The 16,322-nt window shown below is 36.9% G+C and overlaps 1 protein-coding gene across 3 annotated transcripts in view; it reads left to right on the top strand.

Moving 5' to 3' along the window:
• The window catches only part of LOC103183439 (protein EFR3 homolog A), a 103,915-nt gene that overhangs the window by 35,829 nt on the left and 51,764 nt on the right, over window positions 1-16,322 (top strand). For all 3 annotated transcript variants that reach the window (XM_042346808.1, XM_042346807.1, XM_042346806.1), the window contains 4 exons: window positions 245-395; window positions 3,717-3,838; window positions 10,601-10,750; window positions 14,224-14,361. In XM_042346808.1, coding sequence (XP_042202742.1) covers window positions 245-395; window positions 3,717-3,838; window positions 10,601-10,750; window positions 14,224-14,361 — 561 coding nt within the window. The remainder of the gene's footprint in view (window positions 1-244; window positions 396-3,716; window positions 3,839-10,600; window positions 10,751-14,223; window positions 14,362-16,322) is intronic.

Here is a 16,322-nt window from a genome sequence, read left to right as displayed (position 1 = left end):
CCAAATGCAGCCGAAACCCTTTTGCATGCATTTGTCACCTCCCGCTTGGATTACTCAAACGCATTTTGAGATGTCTCGAAGACGTGATAAGGCTCTATATAAATACAAGGATTATTATTACTAGAGCAGCACAAATTAATAGCTTCTGTAGATCAGGGCAAAGTGAGGAACCTGGAGGCAGAAAGCAAGAAGCTTTGTGCTAGTGCTAAATCTACCAGAGCTGACAGTTGTGTTATCTCTACAGATATGTTTTTATTGCAATGGAGGCACTGGATCAGCTTCTGATGGCTTGTCATTCCCAAAGCATCAATCTCTTTGTTGAAAGCTTCCTTCAAATGGTCGCCAAACTGTTAGAATCTGGAGAGCCTGAGCTACAAATTCTTGGTTCCAATTCGGTAAGTAAGAAGAGCAAGTGCATTCTTTTAAGTTGCACATGGTTTATAGACTGGCCACTTGGTTGGGTACTTTCCCACTCACTGCTGAAAAATTATTGCAGAAATTGCTAAAATGTGATTTAGGCCATAATGAGAGAGTGCAGACTTGCAGCTCATTCCATTTTTAAAGTGGTTTGTATTTGTGAAATGTTTTACGCTCTATATCAGCAGTAATTATTACACACCTATGCAATATATATATATTAAAACTGTTCTATTATGTTGGATGCCAGTTCATTGTCTTTATGGATCAAATGTCACTACCTCCTATTACATTTATTAGGCTATATTCCTTTTCACCTTCAAGGTTTTCCATTCAAGGACAAAATGCGCAAAATAACTTTTTGGATTCCACAAGGAATGGTATTGTATTTTGAATGAAAGAAAGGAAGTGTATTCTTTGTTGAAGGTCACGTGGAATTTTAATCTAGTTGAAAACTTTCTCATGTGCGTGACCATGAAAATAATTTTGTGAGTTATTTTTGAAATCTTTTATTTTCTACTGGTGTATCAAGAGCTGGTTATAAATATTTCAGTCTGGCGTAAACAAGACCGTTTTAAACCTGCTTATTTCAGGAAAGATAAAGGGATAGGAGTGAGGATGTAGAGTGCAATCCGTCTTCTAAATGACAGGACAAAAGGTTAAAACTTTCACACTTGGGGTGAGAGGATTCTACTATCATTTAGAAGCAAGAATGCCTTTTTAAGACCATCAGGAAGCTTGATAAAATGCATTTTAAAAACTGAAAAGGCAGTATGTGTTATCTGATCTTAAAATTAAGTGTAGAAGAGCAAGTTAGGCAAACTAATTAAGCATTATCAGTATTAAAACATTACATGGGTACTGAATTTTTTGCAAAACTGCACCCTGCAATTAATTTTATTTACAACTAACGTATGAAGCTGTGAAACACAAGCAGTGCTATTTGGTTTTGCATTGTGTACTGCAAAAAAGGTACTAGGTGAATCAACTGCTCAATCAATTTATCCTCACATAACATTAGAGTGTTTTTAGAAAAACATGTAAATGCTGTTGTCTAGGTGAATGCAAGAATGCCATCTTTCTTCTACATATCTCTCGTTAAACCATCTTCGAGACCTACATTGAAAGTGGAATAATTTAGAAGGATAGAACCTAATTATTTCTACCAATAGATAAGTAATGAGCCTCGCACAAATCATAGACTTTATGAGCAGACGTTTATTGCCAGCCATCAATGCTACATGGGAGTTAGAGCTTCTGAGAGAGCATGTTGATTATCACCTAACCACTGCTGGTTCTCAGCTTTTGTACAGACTAAAGGTGTCACTCTAAAATTAATTACAATGGGCTTGTGCAAATTTCAAGCTAAATCATAGCCTTGCCAGCAAATGTTAATTAATGCTATTGAAACTGCTGTACAGATTTTCTTCCAAAGGGATCTGTGACATTCTTCTAATTCCAAACACAGTTTTGGAAGAAAATAATTAAAATATCATTGCATGTGTATGTGAGAATTTTGACTTAATTGCTGACGTTTCATAACTTCACATCAATAAGCAAGCACTGCAAGCTTTGGATCAGGAATGAACCTTTGTGACTGTTCTGTTAAATTTTGTGTTGCCACTTTGCCACGCTCTGAAATTGTAAGCCGGTAATGGTTAAGTGAAAATATTTAATTCTATAGCAAATGATGTTGAGCTTCTTTATAGCTATTTGATCCTTTCTTATTTAAGGTGGTTAAAAGCAACTTGCTCAAAAAGAATTTTCACAGCTGCATCATTTTGTACAGTAATTTTGTTAACTACATTTTGTTTTATCCAATATATAATATATAATTACATGGTCAATTAGTTGAATGTTTTTGATAAACTGTTAGTTATAGTTGCTGCAGAGCATTGTAAAACATGTTAAAAATTTTTCTACTCTCTGTTCTTGTGAATTCTTGGACTTTTTCCACTATAAAAGTAACTGTTCTAAACTCATGTACTAGTTATAAAAGTAGAAAAATAAATTAGTAGCTGAAGAGAAATACAATAAAACTTGTATAAGTCTTATCTTTATAAATCACTTAATTGCCTAAGTCATACATCCACTCAAGTCCCCATAAGTTTCCTATCAAAACTACTTAGATTTCTTTGCACAAGTTGTTTATCACCTCCTAACTCGTAACGCTGTTTCCCTATCCTCCTTTACTCCTGTACTTACCTGCTGCATTGAATCGCGGAAAACGTAGGTTTGATCCATCGACACTTGTGCAGAACTGCATTTCCTGCGATTCAATGCTATTCCAATACTTGCCGGTAAGTCCACATGCGGCAATAGGTCAAAACGCATTGAATCACGGTAAACGTAGTCTTCTTATGGCCCCGACTGATATGAATTATATGAGTTTAACTATATATTTTAAAATGTTTCAGGAGGACTCTTATGAGAACAGTATTGTCATTTTTATATTTTATTGATTGCCAAAATACAGTCATTACACTTCACAGTAAATCCTTTGAAACTCTTTTGAGATATATTCCCAGCATGAAAGGCACTATATCATATGCAAGGATTATTTCCCACTTCGAATTGTGGTGAACCTTCACACATCGAAGACTTGGTTCTTCCATTTCCATACAACTCACTGTTATTGCTCACGGCTGCGGAATTTCCACCTGCTTCTACACAGAGTCTAACATTGCAGGGAGATTTCCCATTCTTGTAAGGAGTAGTTTCCCCTTTATGTTTTTAGTCTATAATAGGTATATTGAACTAAAATAGTGTATTCTTTTGAATGTTTTTTGTTGACAAAGTATTTTTCAAGTCAACTCTGTTGTATTTCTGAGATGAGCAATTGTTGCCCTACTCGCTTTGATTTCTGCTCATTTTACTTCGTCTGACCTCCTTCGATAATTTGTATGCATCAGTCTGGGCATACAAACTATTTTGTTTGGTGTGTTGCATTATATTGGATTGACTCCAGGCTTTCAACCACCTTGCCTTTGTTCTCTGGAATTGTCTATAAATCCCTCAGCCTTGCACCCTCCATCTACATTTCTTTAAAAACCTGATAGCACCTTCGCTCATCTCTCTTTTTGTCTCCCCACCACCTCCTTTCAATCCCTTTATCTCCCACCCTGTTTGGGCTCCTATTTCATCTCTGTAAAGTGCTTTCTGGTGTTTTTCTCTGTGGCAGATGCTCTATAAGTGAAAGTTGTTTATTTAAACGTATTATTTAAGAGCTCCAAGATGCCGACTAGCGGTCTTGTTGTTTACGCCAACCCTTAAAACAAAGTATTTGCTTTTTACCCTAGTTTGTCAAGTTTGCCAACATTGAAGAAGATACTGCTTCATATCATAGGCGCTATGACTTCTTTGTATCTCGATTTAGTGCAATGTGCCACTCTTGCATTGATGATATGGAAACCAGAACCAAGTGAGTACTTGCAGCATGTTAATTTCCATGTATTATTTTGTGTGGCATTGTAACGATGACAAATGACTGTTCGAAAAATATAAACTTTCCGCAGTGCTGCTTGTGTCGGTCCTTCTTAGTGTAGGTTGCACACAGTGATGTAGGTATCTAACCCTGTCAGATTTTCTGATTCAATTTAGTTTTGATCAGATAACACCTTGAAAACAACTGACAACAAGAGCAGCAATTTCTGGATTTTTATTTCTATATAAAAAAAACTCTCATTTAAATTGTGGTAACAGGCAAGAGTGATTTAAATGTGATAATTAATACAAAAATGCATTTCTGATGACGCAAGTTGTGGTTAGTGGCAAAAACATTTCTATTTTAGTACACTGAAGCGTACGTTTAATATGTGTATAGTTTGCCCTGAAAGCTGTAGGTGTTTAATTTGCAGCTGGATGGCCATCCACTTGCATAAGTGGAATTTATCTGCATTGTAAACTAATAATTTCCAGCTTGTTCTTACTTACCTATTACTCTAATGATGAATGCATTTCTTTCCTAATCTTTAAAAAAAAGCAGAAACCTACTTAAAAATTTGTGAGTGGTACATGGATAGTTTTTTTTATAGATCTGAAAACAATTCAGAATATTTTGCCATAGCTGACTTCTACAATAATGTAATAATGATCCTTGCATTTGATATAGCTCCTTAACACATCTTCGAGACGTCTCAAAGCACTTCACAGAATATACTGTAAAGCGAATCGGCTGTATATTTTGTGGGCGAAACGCGCCAGCCAATTGCGCACAGCACCGTCCCACAAACAGTCATGGATTGAGTAACCAAATTATTATTTTTATTTTTTATGAAAGGCTTTTATGATGACACAATCTCCTGATGTGAAAGGCACTATACAAATGTTATTTTGCATTGTGTTACCCCCGGAAAAGCGATGCACCAATCGATTAATAATCTGCTTACTGCCAGGAAAACAGAGGCATGTAAAGTAAGGAAACTTGCCACTAAATTCATCTAAATTTATTCTATTTATGTAACATTAGGAGCATACTGAATTTGACAAATTCTTAACTACAACCATAACTCTGAAGTCAGTTTTATATACGTGTTCTTTCAAGAACAAAACAAAAAATGTAGGATCCCTTACTGAGCCTCTGCACTGACAGCTACTGGTTTTAGGATGGGAGGCCTGCGTTTTCTTTTCTGGTCAGCTTCTCGGTCAAGGGATGGCTTGAAACCTCTGATCAAAGATTGACTAGCAATGCACCACTCACAATCGGCATCTGTCAACTTTCAGGATCTTCATCTTTATCCCCATTTTTAAATCAAATTTGGTATTGGATCCTATTTGGCCAGAGACTGGTTTGTGTCCCAGTTTAGACCCCATGCAGTCAAAGTACTCTGGGGGTAGAGCTCAGAAGGGAGATCGCCCTGAGACTTTACTTTCATATGAATAAAAAGATGAGTGGGGTCCAAGAAGTATTAAAATTAGGACGGCATTAGCTCTAATTCAACTTATGGAAAACCTCAAGACAATGATCTCAGCAAACTGCTGTCTCAGTGTATATGAAATGGTCAGTGCCTCGGATGTGGAGGTGTCTGTGAGACAAGCAGTGGATATGTGATTGAGGAGACCAGTCACCTCGAGTGAAAGATACTGAAGATAAATAGAGAAGCAGCTGGGAAAGGGTGACAAGGGAGCAGGCTCCAAACTGTTAGCAGAAGAATCGGGAGAGAGATCATGAGGAATTTCAATGAATATGTAACAGGAAGTTGATTTCTGCACAAAGGGCAGTACCATTGTAATTTTAGAAGAATAGCAATATTACCATCTTCTAGTGTGCATCGAATTTATTTCCTGTTTTTGTTCTGGAGATTAGAAACAAAAGGAGACTAGATATTAACTAATTTAGTATCTTCAGTGGAGTACCCCAGGCTTTTGAGCTAGAGGGCTTCTTTATACACATACTCGGCCTTGGGTATAGAGGGTGTGGTCTCTAAAATTTCTGATACCAAATTTGGAAGCATATTAAACCAAGGCGGAATTTAAAAAAAATGGAAGATATAGATAGGAGAAGCAAATTTAATTAAATACGAATTACAGAGAGACCCTGTTGTAACATGGTGGTTTCAATCCATGAACTCAGAACTTTTGCGTTAAAACTTAAGTGCATAAAGCCAGAGTTATCGGGTTTGCCACTGACAACATTTCCTGCATGAAAGGCTATCATTTGATTGACATTAGCTGCCATTAGCTTTTTTTCTGTTTGGGATTGCTGAGATTGCTGGTCATTGCTGATTTTGCCACTTCCGGATCAGGAATTCGGATTTATAGGGATCCTATTCATCTCTTTTAAATAACTCTAGTGTAAAAAAAATCTTTGATTTCATGGCTCCAAAATGGTAATTCAGTTTGCCTGCTTGTTACTGCAGGCTACAATATTGTCCCGGTGAGAGTTTCTCCCTTTAGTTTTAGAAATCCTGGTGTATTTCTTCATCTGTTTTCTGGTCATTGTCACAAACTTGCCTCTCTATAATCCTCAGAAAATGACAGGATAAAGGCTGTTTGGTTCAGCCACCCACAAGTTTTTGCAATTTGTCGCTTTGAGCCAAAAATAACCTTTGATACCAGCTACTGATTTACTGCATTGTAAATTGAATAACTGTAGGAATTACTCCAGTACATTTTTATATAGGGTGTTTGAATGTGAAATGTCTTTACCAAAAATAGCCGATGAATTGGGAGTCCATTTAAACAATAATTGAATACAGGTTTAAGGAAAATTGTTGAAAATAATGAGGAAAGAGTTGAGGCCATTGGAGTACAGTAAATGGGTCCATTGGGAAAACTAGCACCAGCACAGCTGTAATGGGTCTTCCTCTGTGCTGTAAACTCATCACATGATATGGATAGATCTTTTACTCTAACCATTGTAAACTTCTCTGTGGTGGTCTGCGCTCACCCCGAATAACCAACTCATAAACAATAGAAATCCTATGCAGCAAGTAGACAACTGGTGTAAAGGGCTATGTGTACAAAGTACTTTTCAAATTAGGTTGCAAATTCTGTTTAGAAACTTTTCAGATACATCTGTACTGCCAGAAAACCTTTGAGAGACCCTTCAGACAAATATCTAGAATAATATCCAGAATCATGAACTGATGCAACAGGTCACAATGGATTGCTGTGATACGGGGATTTGGTGTATAGCTCAAAGGAAATTGCTTTGTGTGCATGCCTTTCCTGGGATATCATATTTTCAGATCTATTTGTAATCTAAGCTCTTTTAAATGGACAAGAGGTTATGGTGGAAAGAAAGCATTAAAGTATTAGAAGAATTTAAAAGACAATTCTAGGCATGACCTGTATCCAGCCTTCTGATTTCCAAATATGGCTCAGTGAGTGTCGTTTTATGACAAGTAGAGCTGTTTTTGTGTGAGGGATATTTTTGTATATGTATTTGAAAGAGGATCCAGCAAAGTATGAAATAACTCTCGAAGAGGTCCTTCTCTGGATTTGGACAGAGTTTATTAAGAGGGCTAAGCTTCCTCATAAATAGTGTAAAATCCTGGATATTGGGAACATAACAACAACAAAATTACATTATATTGCGCCTTTCACATCAGAAGAATGTTCTAAGGCTCCAAGGAATGCCCTTTTATAGAGACCTGAAATCTGACATTTCTTGTGAACTTAGCCATAAAACACGGGTTGTGTGAAATTTTTAAGGTTATGAAGAATGTTGAAAATGGCTGTCCAGTTGATGTGGCAGCTGGATTTCCACTTTGTTTTTAAGAACCACAAAAAAGACGAGATCAAGAGAGATAAATTTTGCATTATGTTTATATATGACACTGTTAGAAACAGAAATGTTCATCTTGACAGCTTTAGCAAGTTCAGATCCTCCAGCTGCAGCTCTTGGGAACCTGGCCAGATTCTTTTACACAACTGTAATTTGCTTTCTGCTCGTAAGTAAAAATGTTTGGGGGTATTTTGGTCCACATTTCAACCCATCATTCCACCAAACATTACAGTGAAATTATGGTGCTAGTTTTGATTTCACTATAAAGTTATATACAATAGAATTTACATTTATATAGCACTTGTTGGGAGGAAATCTCAAAATACTTAGCACAGCTGGATGGGTATCCAGCTGGAAGGAGTTGGAGAGTATGACGGGTGGGGTGGAGGGGGCGAAGAATGACGAAGTTGGAAGGACTTTGGGATGGAGTTCCAGAGAATGGGGACAAAGGTTGAAAGCTCGGCTACCGATGGTGGGGAAGATAGGAGCAGGAGACATGGAGAAGGCTGAGCCAGCAAAGGGAGCGACTGGGTCAGTCAAGCTGAAGCATGTATTTAATGTTTATTTTTAGGAAGATATTTAATTGTCAATAATAAATTACAAGGTTTGCTAATTTGTCTGAAATTTTAAATCGAACAGATAGATGATCAATAATGGTACCAAAATTACTCATTCTATTTTATATTTATAATAATAGTAATAATAATAATCCTTGCATTTGATATAGCACTTTTCACTTCGGGAGGACGTCCCAAAGCGCTTCACAGAACATATTGTAAAGTGAATTGACTGTATATTTGTGGGCGAACGCGGCAGCCAATTGCGGACAGCAATGTCCCACAAACAGTCGTAGATTGAAAATGACCAATTTATTATTGTTTTTGGAGAGATTATTATTAGGCGTGTGGAGTAAGGAAACTTGTCCATGGTTTTGCCCTGCCTTTTCGTTTGCATGAAAAGGTAGCCTCGTTTCCTGCTCCTCATCTAGGTGCATGGGTGAGAAAGCAGGAATAAAACTGCCAGAATACACAACTTTTGGTTCTCAGCCATGCCAGGTTATCTGGTTCGCTTTCTCCTTAAATCTGCCTTTTGTAAATACGCAGTCGAAAATTTATTCCCATTATGAATTTTGCCCATGTTACTTTTTCAAAAGCAAACGTCATGTCTCAATTTATTATCTGAACAGTCATTTTACCAAATAATAGATAGCACTAAACTAATGTGTGAGAACCAGCTGTATGCCTAGTGAGTGCTGTGGACACATTTCCTAAGAAGTATACCCAGAAGCAGCATCTGAACTTACTTGAGCTGCCAAACAAAAGCAGCTTTCTTTTTGACAGCACCATGCAACTGAAAATGTCAGAGGTATTCATGTATCATTAATTAATAATGTAGCCTTTTACTCATTTTGACAGACTCATTATTTGAAAACCAGCAATAAAAATATTTATAAACCTTTACTTTGAAGCCCTGGCATATTCTTATACTGGTGCCTTAAGGTGCAACAACTTAGTGATTAAATCTGTAAACTGAATCCTTTCTTTATGGCCTACTAATATGGTCATGTGGAATTAATACACCTTAGAGCCCAAGAACTGTTGTTATTCGCGTGTTTAGTTAGTTATATTTAGTTTAATTATATTTTAAACTACTTAGCTACAGAAGATCTTAACCCAATTGTGAATCACATTAAGAAATTTCTTATGTATCAATTTACTTTTTTTTCCAAGTTGTGAGCTTTTTAGGTTTACAATTTTTAATCCAAAGAACCAGTGTGTACATATGAGCCCAACAATTTGTTTATGATTATGTTCTACAATTTGTGTAATGGACATTAAATGCAATTCCAGCCATGATCAGAATAAAAAATAAAAGCTACCCCCAGAATAATTCATTGTGTTCTAAACAAAGGCTATGGAGAAAATGTGAAAATATTTGTATAAATCTCATATAAAATAGTTACAACATAGTTGTGACTCTTTTATATGTGTTTTGTTCTGAACTGTTTTTCATTTACCCTTGAAATGATGGAGTTGGCCACTGATTTTATTGAATATCTTATTTTAATCTTCTCTCACTGGTGAACCTTCATAGTGTTTTAGAAAGTCATTTGCTCAAATGACACATTGATTGAATTTGGCTCAAAATAATGTAGCTTTTTTTTCTCATAATCTTACAAAGGTAATAAAAATCTGTTTTTATCTACCATTTTGCTCAAGTTGTGTGAACTGAAGTTTCGACAAAAATCTGTAGTTTAGTTGAGTTCTAGCTGATCTTATCTAACTAGTCTTATCCAGTTATTTATTATTTTGACGTGTCCAAAGGAAGAAAAACAATGTGCGCTTTTCTAATCGCATACAGTTACTTTACATAAGTTAACCAAACTGAATCAACCCTGTCTTGCCACAGTGTATTTTGGTGTTAGTACAAACTTCCCTCAACTGTTAGATACTTATGAGGAACATCCTTTTTTCAACACTAATTTGTATATTTTCAAAGCTGAGCTAAGTGGTGTGTGGATGACTGTAAATTTAATTCTCTGTCATCCCTTATTGAAATTGTACTTTCAGTAACTTGGCACATTTCTAAAGTGGCTTAAAAAACTGTTCACACTTTAAGGCTGTTGATGATGCTAAGTTAACCATTTGAGGGCTGCAGCTACTTAAAAATCTTATGTTGTGAGCTGTGGAGTCTTGTAGGGGTGCATGTTTTCTTTGTCCTGCTATATAATAATTATAATAATAATAATTCTTGCATTTGATATAGCGCTTTATCATGTCTTTGAGATGTCTCAAAGCACTTAACGGAATATACTGTAAAGTGAATTGACACTATATTGTGTATTATAAGTCTGCAAGCTTCAGATCACAGTTTTGATGAGATTGAAGGAAAGCTGTATTGCAAAATCTGAAGTGGGTAAAGGAATGTAAGAAGTAACTATTTTTTTCATTCCAGGATCAGGATTGCTGGAATCAAAGGCATTCAGGGAGTTGTACGGAAGACGGTCAATGATGAACTGCAAACTATAATCTGGGAGCCTCAGCACATGGATAAAATTGTTCCTTCACTTCTCTTCAACATGCAAAAGACTGAGGAGAGTGACAGGTCAGAGTGTCTGATCGAGGCAGATAGAGCAGAGAACTTTTCTTTAACAATTTGCAACATTAACTGCTTGAGCCCTAAGTTCTTTTGTTGGCTTTTACACATCTTGTCATTGAAATTGTGCTATTGTGAACCACACCTAATTTAATGCTAAGATCAAAACGGCAGAATCAACAACAGCAACAATTTACATTTAGATAGCAACTTTCATGTCAGGAGCAAAGCTTAATGAGTTGCAAACTGGTAATGGGAGGTGGGGGGAGGAACTATTGACATTTTTTCTCGAATCAAAAACATGGAAGTGATCCAGAGAACATTCTAAAGTTCAACACTTTAAAATGTTTTGATTCTTATCGGCTCAATTTATGCAGTAATCATGCTGATCTAACTCCATGAAGTGAGCACATACCTCTTCTGTTAGTTCAGATCATGTTCCTTCAACTTTAGTTGTTTATTCAGTTGCTCTTTGATCTTAAGCTGAAATGCTGTACTCTGTCCAGCGCCTTGGGACGTCCTCCTGACGTGAAAGGCGCTAAAGAAATGTAATCTTGTTGTTGTTGTTGTTAAGCTAATCTGTGATCTGAGTTAAGTTCATGAAAGTCATGTCAAACTGACACAAACAATGCAGTGTAACCACAGCATTAGATCAAATGTTAGTTCATTTAATTTTTATTTTGGCAATCAAGTGCCTTCTTGTTTGGTGCTGTCCAGCTATTTCAATAAATGCATAGTAAATAAAAACTAACATTAGAAATTTGAGCAGGACAATAACAAATTCCCTTTGTATTGGACTTTTCACTTTGAAAATATGTCACAAGCTGCTGGACAGTTGAGGTTTTGCACTTAGGCTGGAGGTTGGATTTCGGGAGGGATGGGGGAGGAGGGGAAGATCACCGAAGGCGCAGTGAAAGAGGAAATCGTTGGGACAGACCTTGAAGAAGGTGAGGAAAGGGGGGAGGCAAAGGGACTGAGATGGGAGATAGGTAGTGAAAATGGTTGCAAACATTACTTTGGTGCACGACCAATAAGGTTGTAACTTTAGAAGTGTACCAGGCCAGATCCTAACTGAGGCTGGAGATATCCAGGGTGTTAAGTGTTCAACAACAAGAACAACTTTCATTTATATTGTGCCCTTTACCTGGGGTAGCATCTTGAAGCCCTGAATAATGGAGTAGTTTGACACCACGGCGGTTGGAGAGGTAGGGAGATACTATTACATGAAGTGATTTGTAGGTGAGTGTGAGGATCTTGCAATTGATTCATCTTACGTCAAGGAACCAATAGAGTCTGGCAAGGACTGGAGTGATGAGGTGCAGAGTTTGGCACTGGTTAGAGAACAGAGATGCTGGAACATAGCCAACTGTCTGAGTCCAACCATATTGGAGAGCATTGATTAGGTGGGAAGGTTTCAAGGTGATGATCAGTTGAGTCAGCAGCTTCCATAACTTGCAAAGAGGGTAGATGTGGTGAGGTATCATCAGCATAGGCTCAAAGGGTTAAATAATATGCATCTATGTTGTTATTTCTATGAGGTGTAAGGACGATAAGGACAGGTATAGTGCGAAGCTTAGGTGAAAGCCTTACCTTAGGAATATGATGGCCATTAGCAAATGATGATCTCCAGACTTGATTTTTCCAGTTCCCTGCTCGCTTGCCTTTTGAGCTCCTTCCCCACAAACTCATATCATACAGAACTCTGCAGCCTATATTTTCTCACACTCTAAGCTCAGGGACCCAGTCAACCCAACTTTGCCAATTCTACTGGCTCCTGTCCCCTGGCAAATCAATTTTAAGATCTTCGTCCTTATTTTCATTTGTCTCCCTAGCATTACACCACCCTATCTTTGCGGTCTCCTGTGACTTTATTCTCCCGGTCACTCCATCTGCTCCACTAACTCCAGCTTGCTTCATGTCCCTCTGCTCTGCCTCATCAGCCACTATGCCCTCTCCCTCTGGAACTCTTTCTGAAATTCCTCAAACTTGCCTCTTCTCCCTCTTTAACATTGCTTTTGGCCACCTTCCCAGCTTGGGCTCCCACTTTGTCCTTGTAGAAAGCTTTGAGACATTCTCTCAACTTGAGAGATGTTATATAAGTGTAAAGTGTTGGTTTTTGAGTGATTTCCTGTCCTTGCCCTTTTCGTTGTGGTTTCTGGCTAAATGCGTATTTAATGAGAAGGGATTTGAAAGATTTAGCAATTTTTTTTAAAAACTAAAAAGCTTTTAATGATTGTGCCTCTGGATGTTGGACTGATATGAAGACATCATACTTGGCCGTGCTTAGTTTCTAGAGCTAAAAATAACACTGGCACTGTGTCTAATGAAGTGAAGATACTTAGAGAGATGACTACCCCTAATTTTCTTCACCCTATCACCCACATCTAGTCGCTTAAGTAGTTATTTGGGTAAAGTTTATTAATTTTGATTCCACTAATAATTGAGCATCATCAGATAATCATTGGGAGGGGGACTTTTTTTTAACAATGCTGTATATTATTTCAGGTGTCAGTCTGAGCTCAGAGTCAGAATATTATGGATTCAAGCCCCACATTGAACTAATATAATTCAGGCTGACAGTTTTGCATTATCGCGGGTGTGCTTTGCTGGAGGTGTCTTCCTTTGGATGAGATATTAAACTGAGGTCCTGTCTGTTTGTTTGGGTAGATGTTAAAGATCCAATGGCACTATTTGAAAAGAGAAGGGAGTTTCTCCTGGTATCCTAATAATAATCCCTCCAAAAACAAAAAAATAAATAAATTGGTCATTTTCAATCCATGACTGGTTGTGGGATGCTGCTGTGCGCAATTGGCTGCCGCGTTTCACCCACAAATATACGGTCAATTCACTTTGCAATCTATTCTGTGAAGCGCTTTGAGACATCGAGAAGACGTAAAAAGCGCGATATCAAAACGCAAGGATTATTATATTATTTATTATTATTATATCCTGTCCATCAATCCACCAAACAAGATTATGATTTGTGGCACATTTCTGTACAAAAATTGACTTCCGTGTTTGCCTATAAATACACAGTCACTCCACTTTACAGTATATCCTGCAAAGCGCTTTGATAGTTCTCCTGATGTGAAAGGCGTTCTATCAAACACTAGAATTAATAATATTATTTTCTATATTTAATTGGAATGAGTGTTCTGTCATCTTAAAAATTCTTACTCATAATCTTTGTATTTGATGTAGTGGCTTATCACATTGTTGCAACATCTCAAAGCACCAAATGATTTTACTGTAAACTAGTGATTACTGTAGATCAAGGTAGCTGTTGAAAAACCTCTGTTGTAGTAATAATGATAATAATGCTTGCATTTGATTTAGTGCTTTATCACGTCTTCAAGACTTTCAAAGCGCTTCACAGAATACACTAAAGACTGAGGACATCTGTTAATTTGTTGGCCATGTGACCTATCTCAGTAAGAAAACTGATTTTTACATTAACATGTGCCTCATTCTTTTGCTTTCAGTAAGAACGATCCCCCTTCAACATCGAGAAGTGCTGATAAAGATGAGAACCCTGCAGCACTTGCAGAGAGTTGTTTCCGGGAGCTGCTGGGACGTGCAGCATATGGGAACATGAATAACGCTGTCCGACCTGTGCTGGTGTAAGTCAAAGTCAATTTACAAATCAATCTGGGTGTGTTTTATATTTAATCTAGTAAGATAAATGATTTAAATGGCAAGAGGGAATGTTGCTTAAAGCGTTGGAGAAGTAAGCTTCAGTTTTATCTTTTTTTAAAAAAGTAAATTTATAGTTCAGTAGACCAGATGCTGCATTTTTCTTTGGATGGGGTCCTGTCTGGGTGTTCTTCTGATGGGCATTAAAGATGCCATGGCACTGTAAGGAGAGAAGGGTAACCAGATCAAACTTTGCTGATGCAGCAGAGAATTGATTTGCAATGGTGACATCTTTTCTTGTGAATCCTAAATAATTTAATTGACTTGAGTTTCTTGACTTAAGGCTTAACCTTTTGATCTCTGTAGATTCTAACATGTACCTGTGAATGTTATATTCCATGCTTATAGTAGGAAGTCACATTATTCCATCAGATCTTCCATATCAATGATACAAATTTTAGGGAGGAGGCAGGACAAAGTGGCTATTCGCTGGGAGTTGAACAGAAATATTATTCAAGCAATTTAAGATCTGAATGATAAATCTTTACCAGAAAAATAAGCTGTGGGTAGCTAGTTGACCAGAAGTAAACATATGAGCAGTTTGACTGAAAAAATCTGTCAAGAAGTAGAATGAGCTTGGCCAGATTGTTTGAAATTTCCTCTGTGGTGGGGTTTTGCTCCTTTTAAAATAGGGGAAAACATATTTGGAAACTAGTATGACACACAAAGTATGTATGTAGTAAGGATGGAAGAGGTAATTGTGGTTGAGTACCAAAAAATCACTGCCAGCTACAATTGCTAACCTTAAAAAGCCCTAAGGAAAGATGTTTCCAGTGTAACAACAACAACAAGATTACATTTGTATAGCGCCTTTCACGTCGGGAGCACGTCCCAAAGCGCTGGACAGAGTGCAGCATTTCAGATATTTGTAATATTTGGAACTGTGCTTTATTCTGCTAAATAGTGTGTAATTTAATTGCAACCTTTGAATTTCAGTGACATTTGAGCAAGAAAGATAGATTTTTTTCCTTTCATTGATCTGTCTTTTTTGTTTTTACTTTCAACCTTTAACTTTAATTTTCTGAACATACCCTTTCAGAGATGGCAGTAATTGCACTGCAGATATGAGCTTGCCTTTTTTTTTGAAAGGCTTACTAAGTTATGAAATTCAAAGAACGGGTCTCAGAGCATATGATAAAACTACAACTAATTAAACATGTACCAGAAGTGCAGTTTATCACTCCCCTCACTGTGTTGACAGAAAAGCAATAAACCTGGCAATTTACGATTTGGAAAATAGGCTGAACTCTTGTAAAAAGCAACATTGTGATAAACACTGAATTGACAAAAGCATGAAGAGCTGAATGTCAGCAGATTGGATGATGGGTAGTAGACTTAGCAGCTGAAGACAATGATAGATTGATTTTAACTGTTATTTATAAGGAGTTTAATTTTTTCTGAATTTAGGTGAGACTGTCTGAAATAAGTGACTTGCACATGGACTCATTATCTGTTTGGCATAAGACACAAATGCTGAATAAAATGCTATTATATACAGAGGTTGCTGCCTTTCTGTTTGAGAGCTCTTACTTTGCCACTTCTAGGATACTTTTTATTATAAATGAATATATTTAATGAAACCAATTTTAACAGCCAATTCACTGTAAATTCACAGGTTGATTTAATAGAATGTGAATTGGAGCCTTCTTTGTGTAAGATTAATAGGTGTTTTTACTTTACATCTAGCTGTTGGGTGACATAAATGACTCCTTTATATATCGTAGAATCCTGTTAGGAAGTAGCTGCTCTTTATATGGAATATGTTTGTCAATTTGCGGAAGATTCTAATGATAAGTTGTGACATTTTCCAACATCTATTGTAAAGAATCTTATTTTGGGTTACTTTTACATGAGACAAAGGTTAAAAATAAATTACTAGATCCCTCCT

Source organism: Callorhinchus milii, unplaced genomic scaffold (assembly GCF_018977255.1).
Source record: "Callorhinchus milii isolate IMCB2004 unplaced genomic scaffold, IMCB_Cmil_1.0 Scaffold2, whole genome shotgun sequence".
NCBI lineage: Eukaryota > Metazoa > Chordata > Chondrichthyes > Chimaeriformes > Callorhinchidae > Callorhinchus > Callorhinchus milii.
This window is presented reverse-complemented; position numbering and strand designations above follow the sequence as displayed.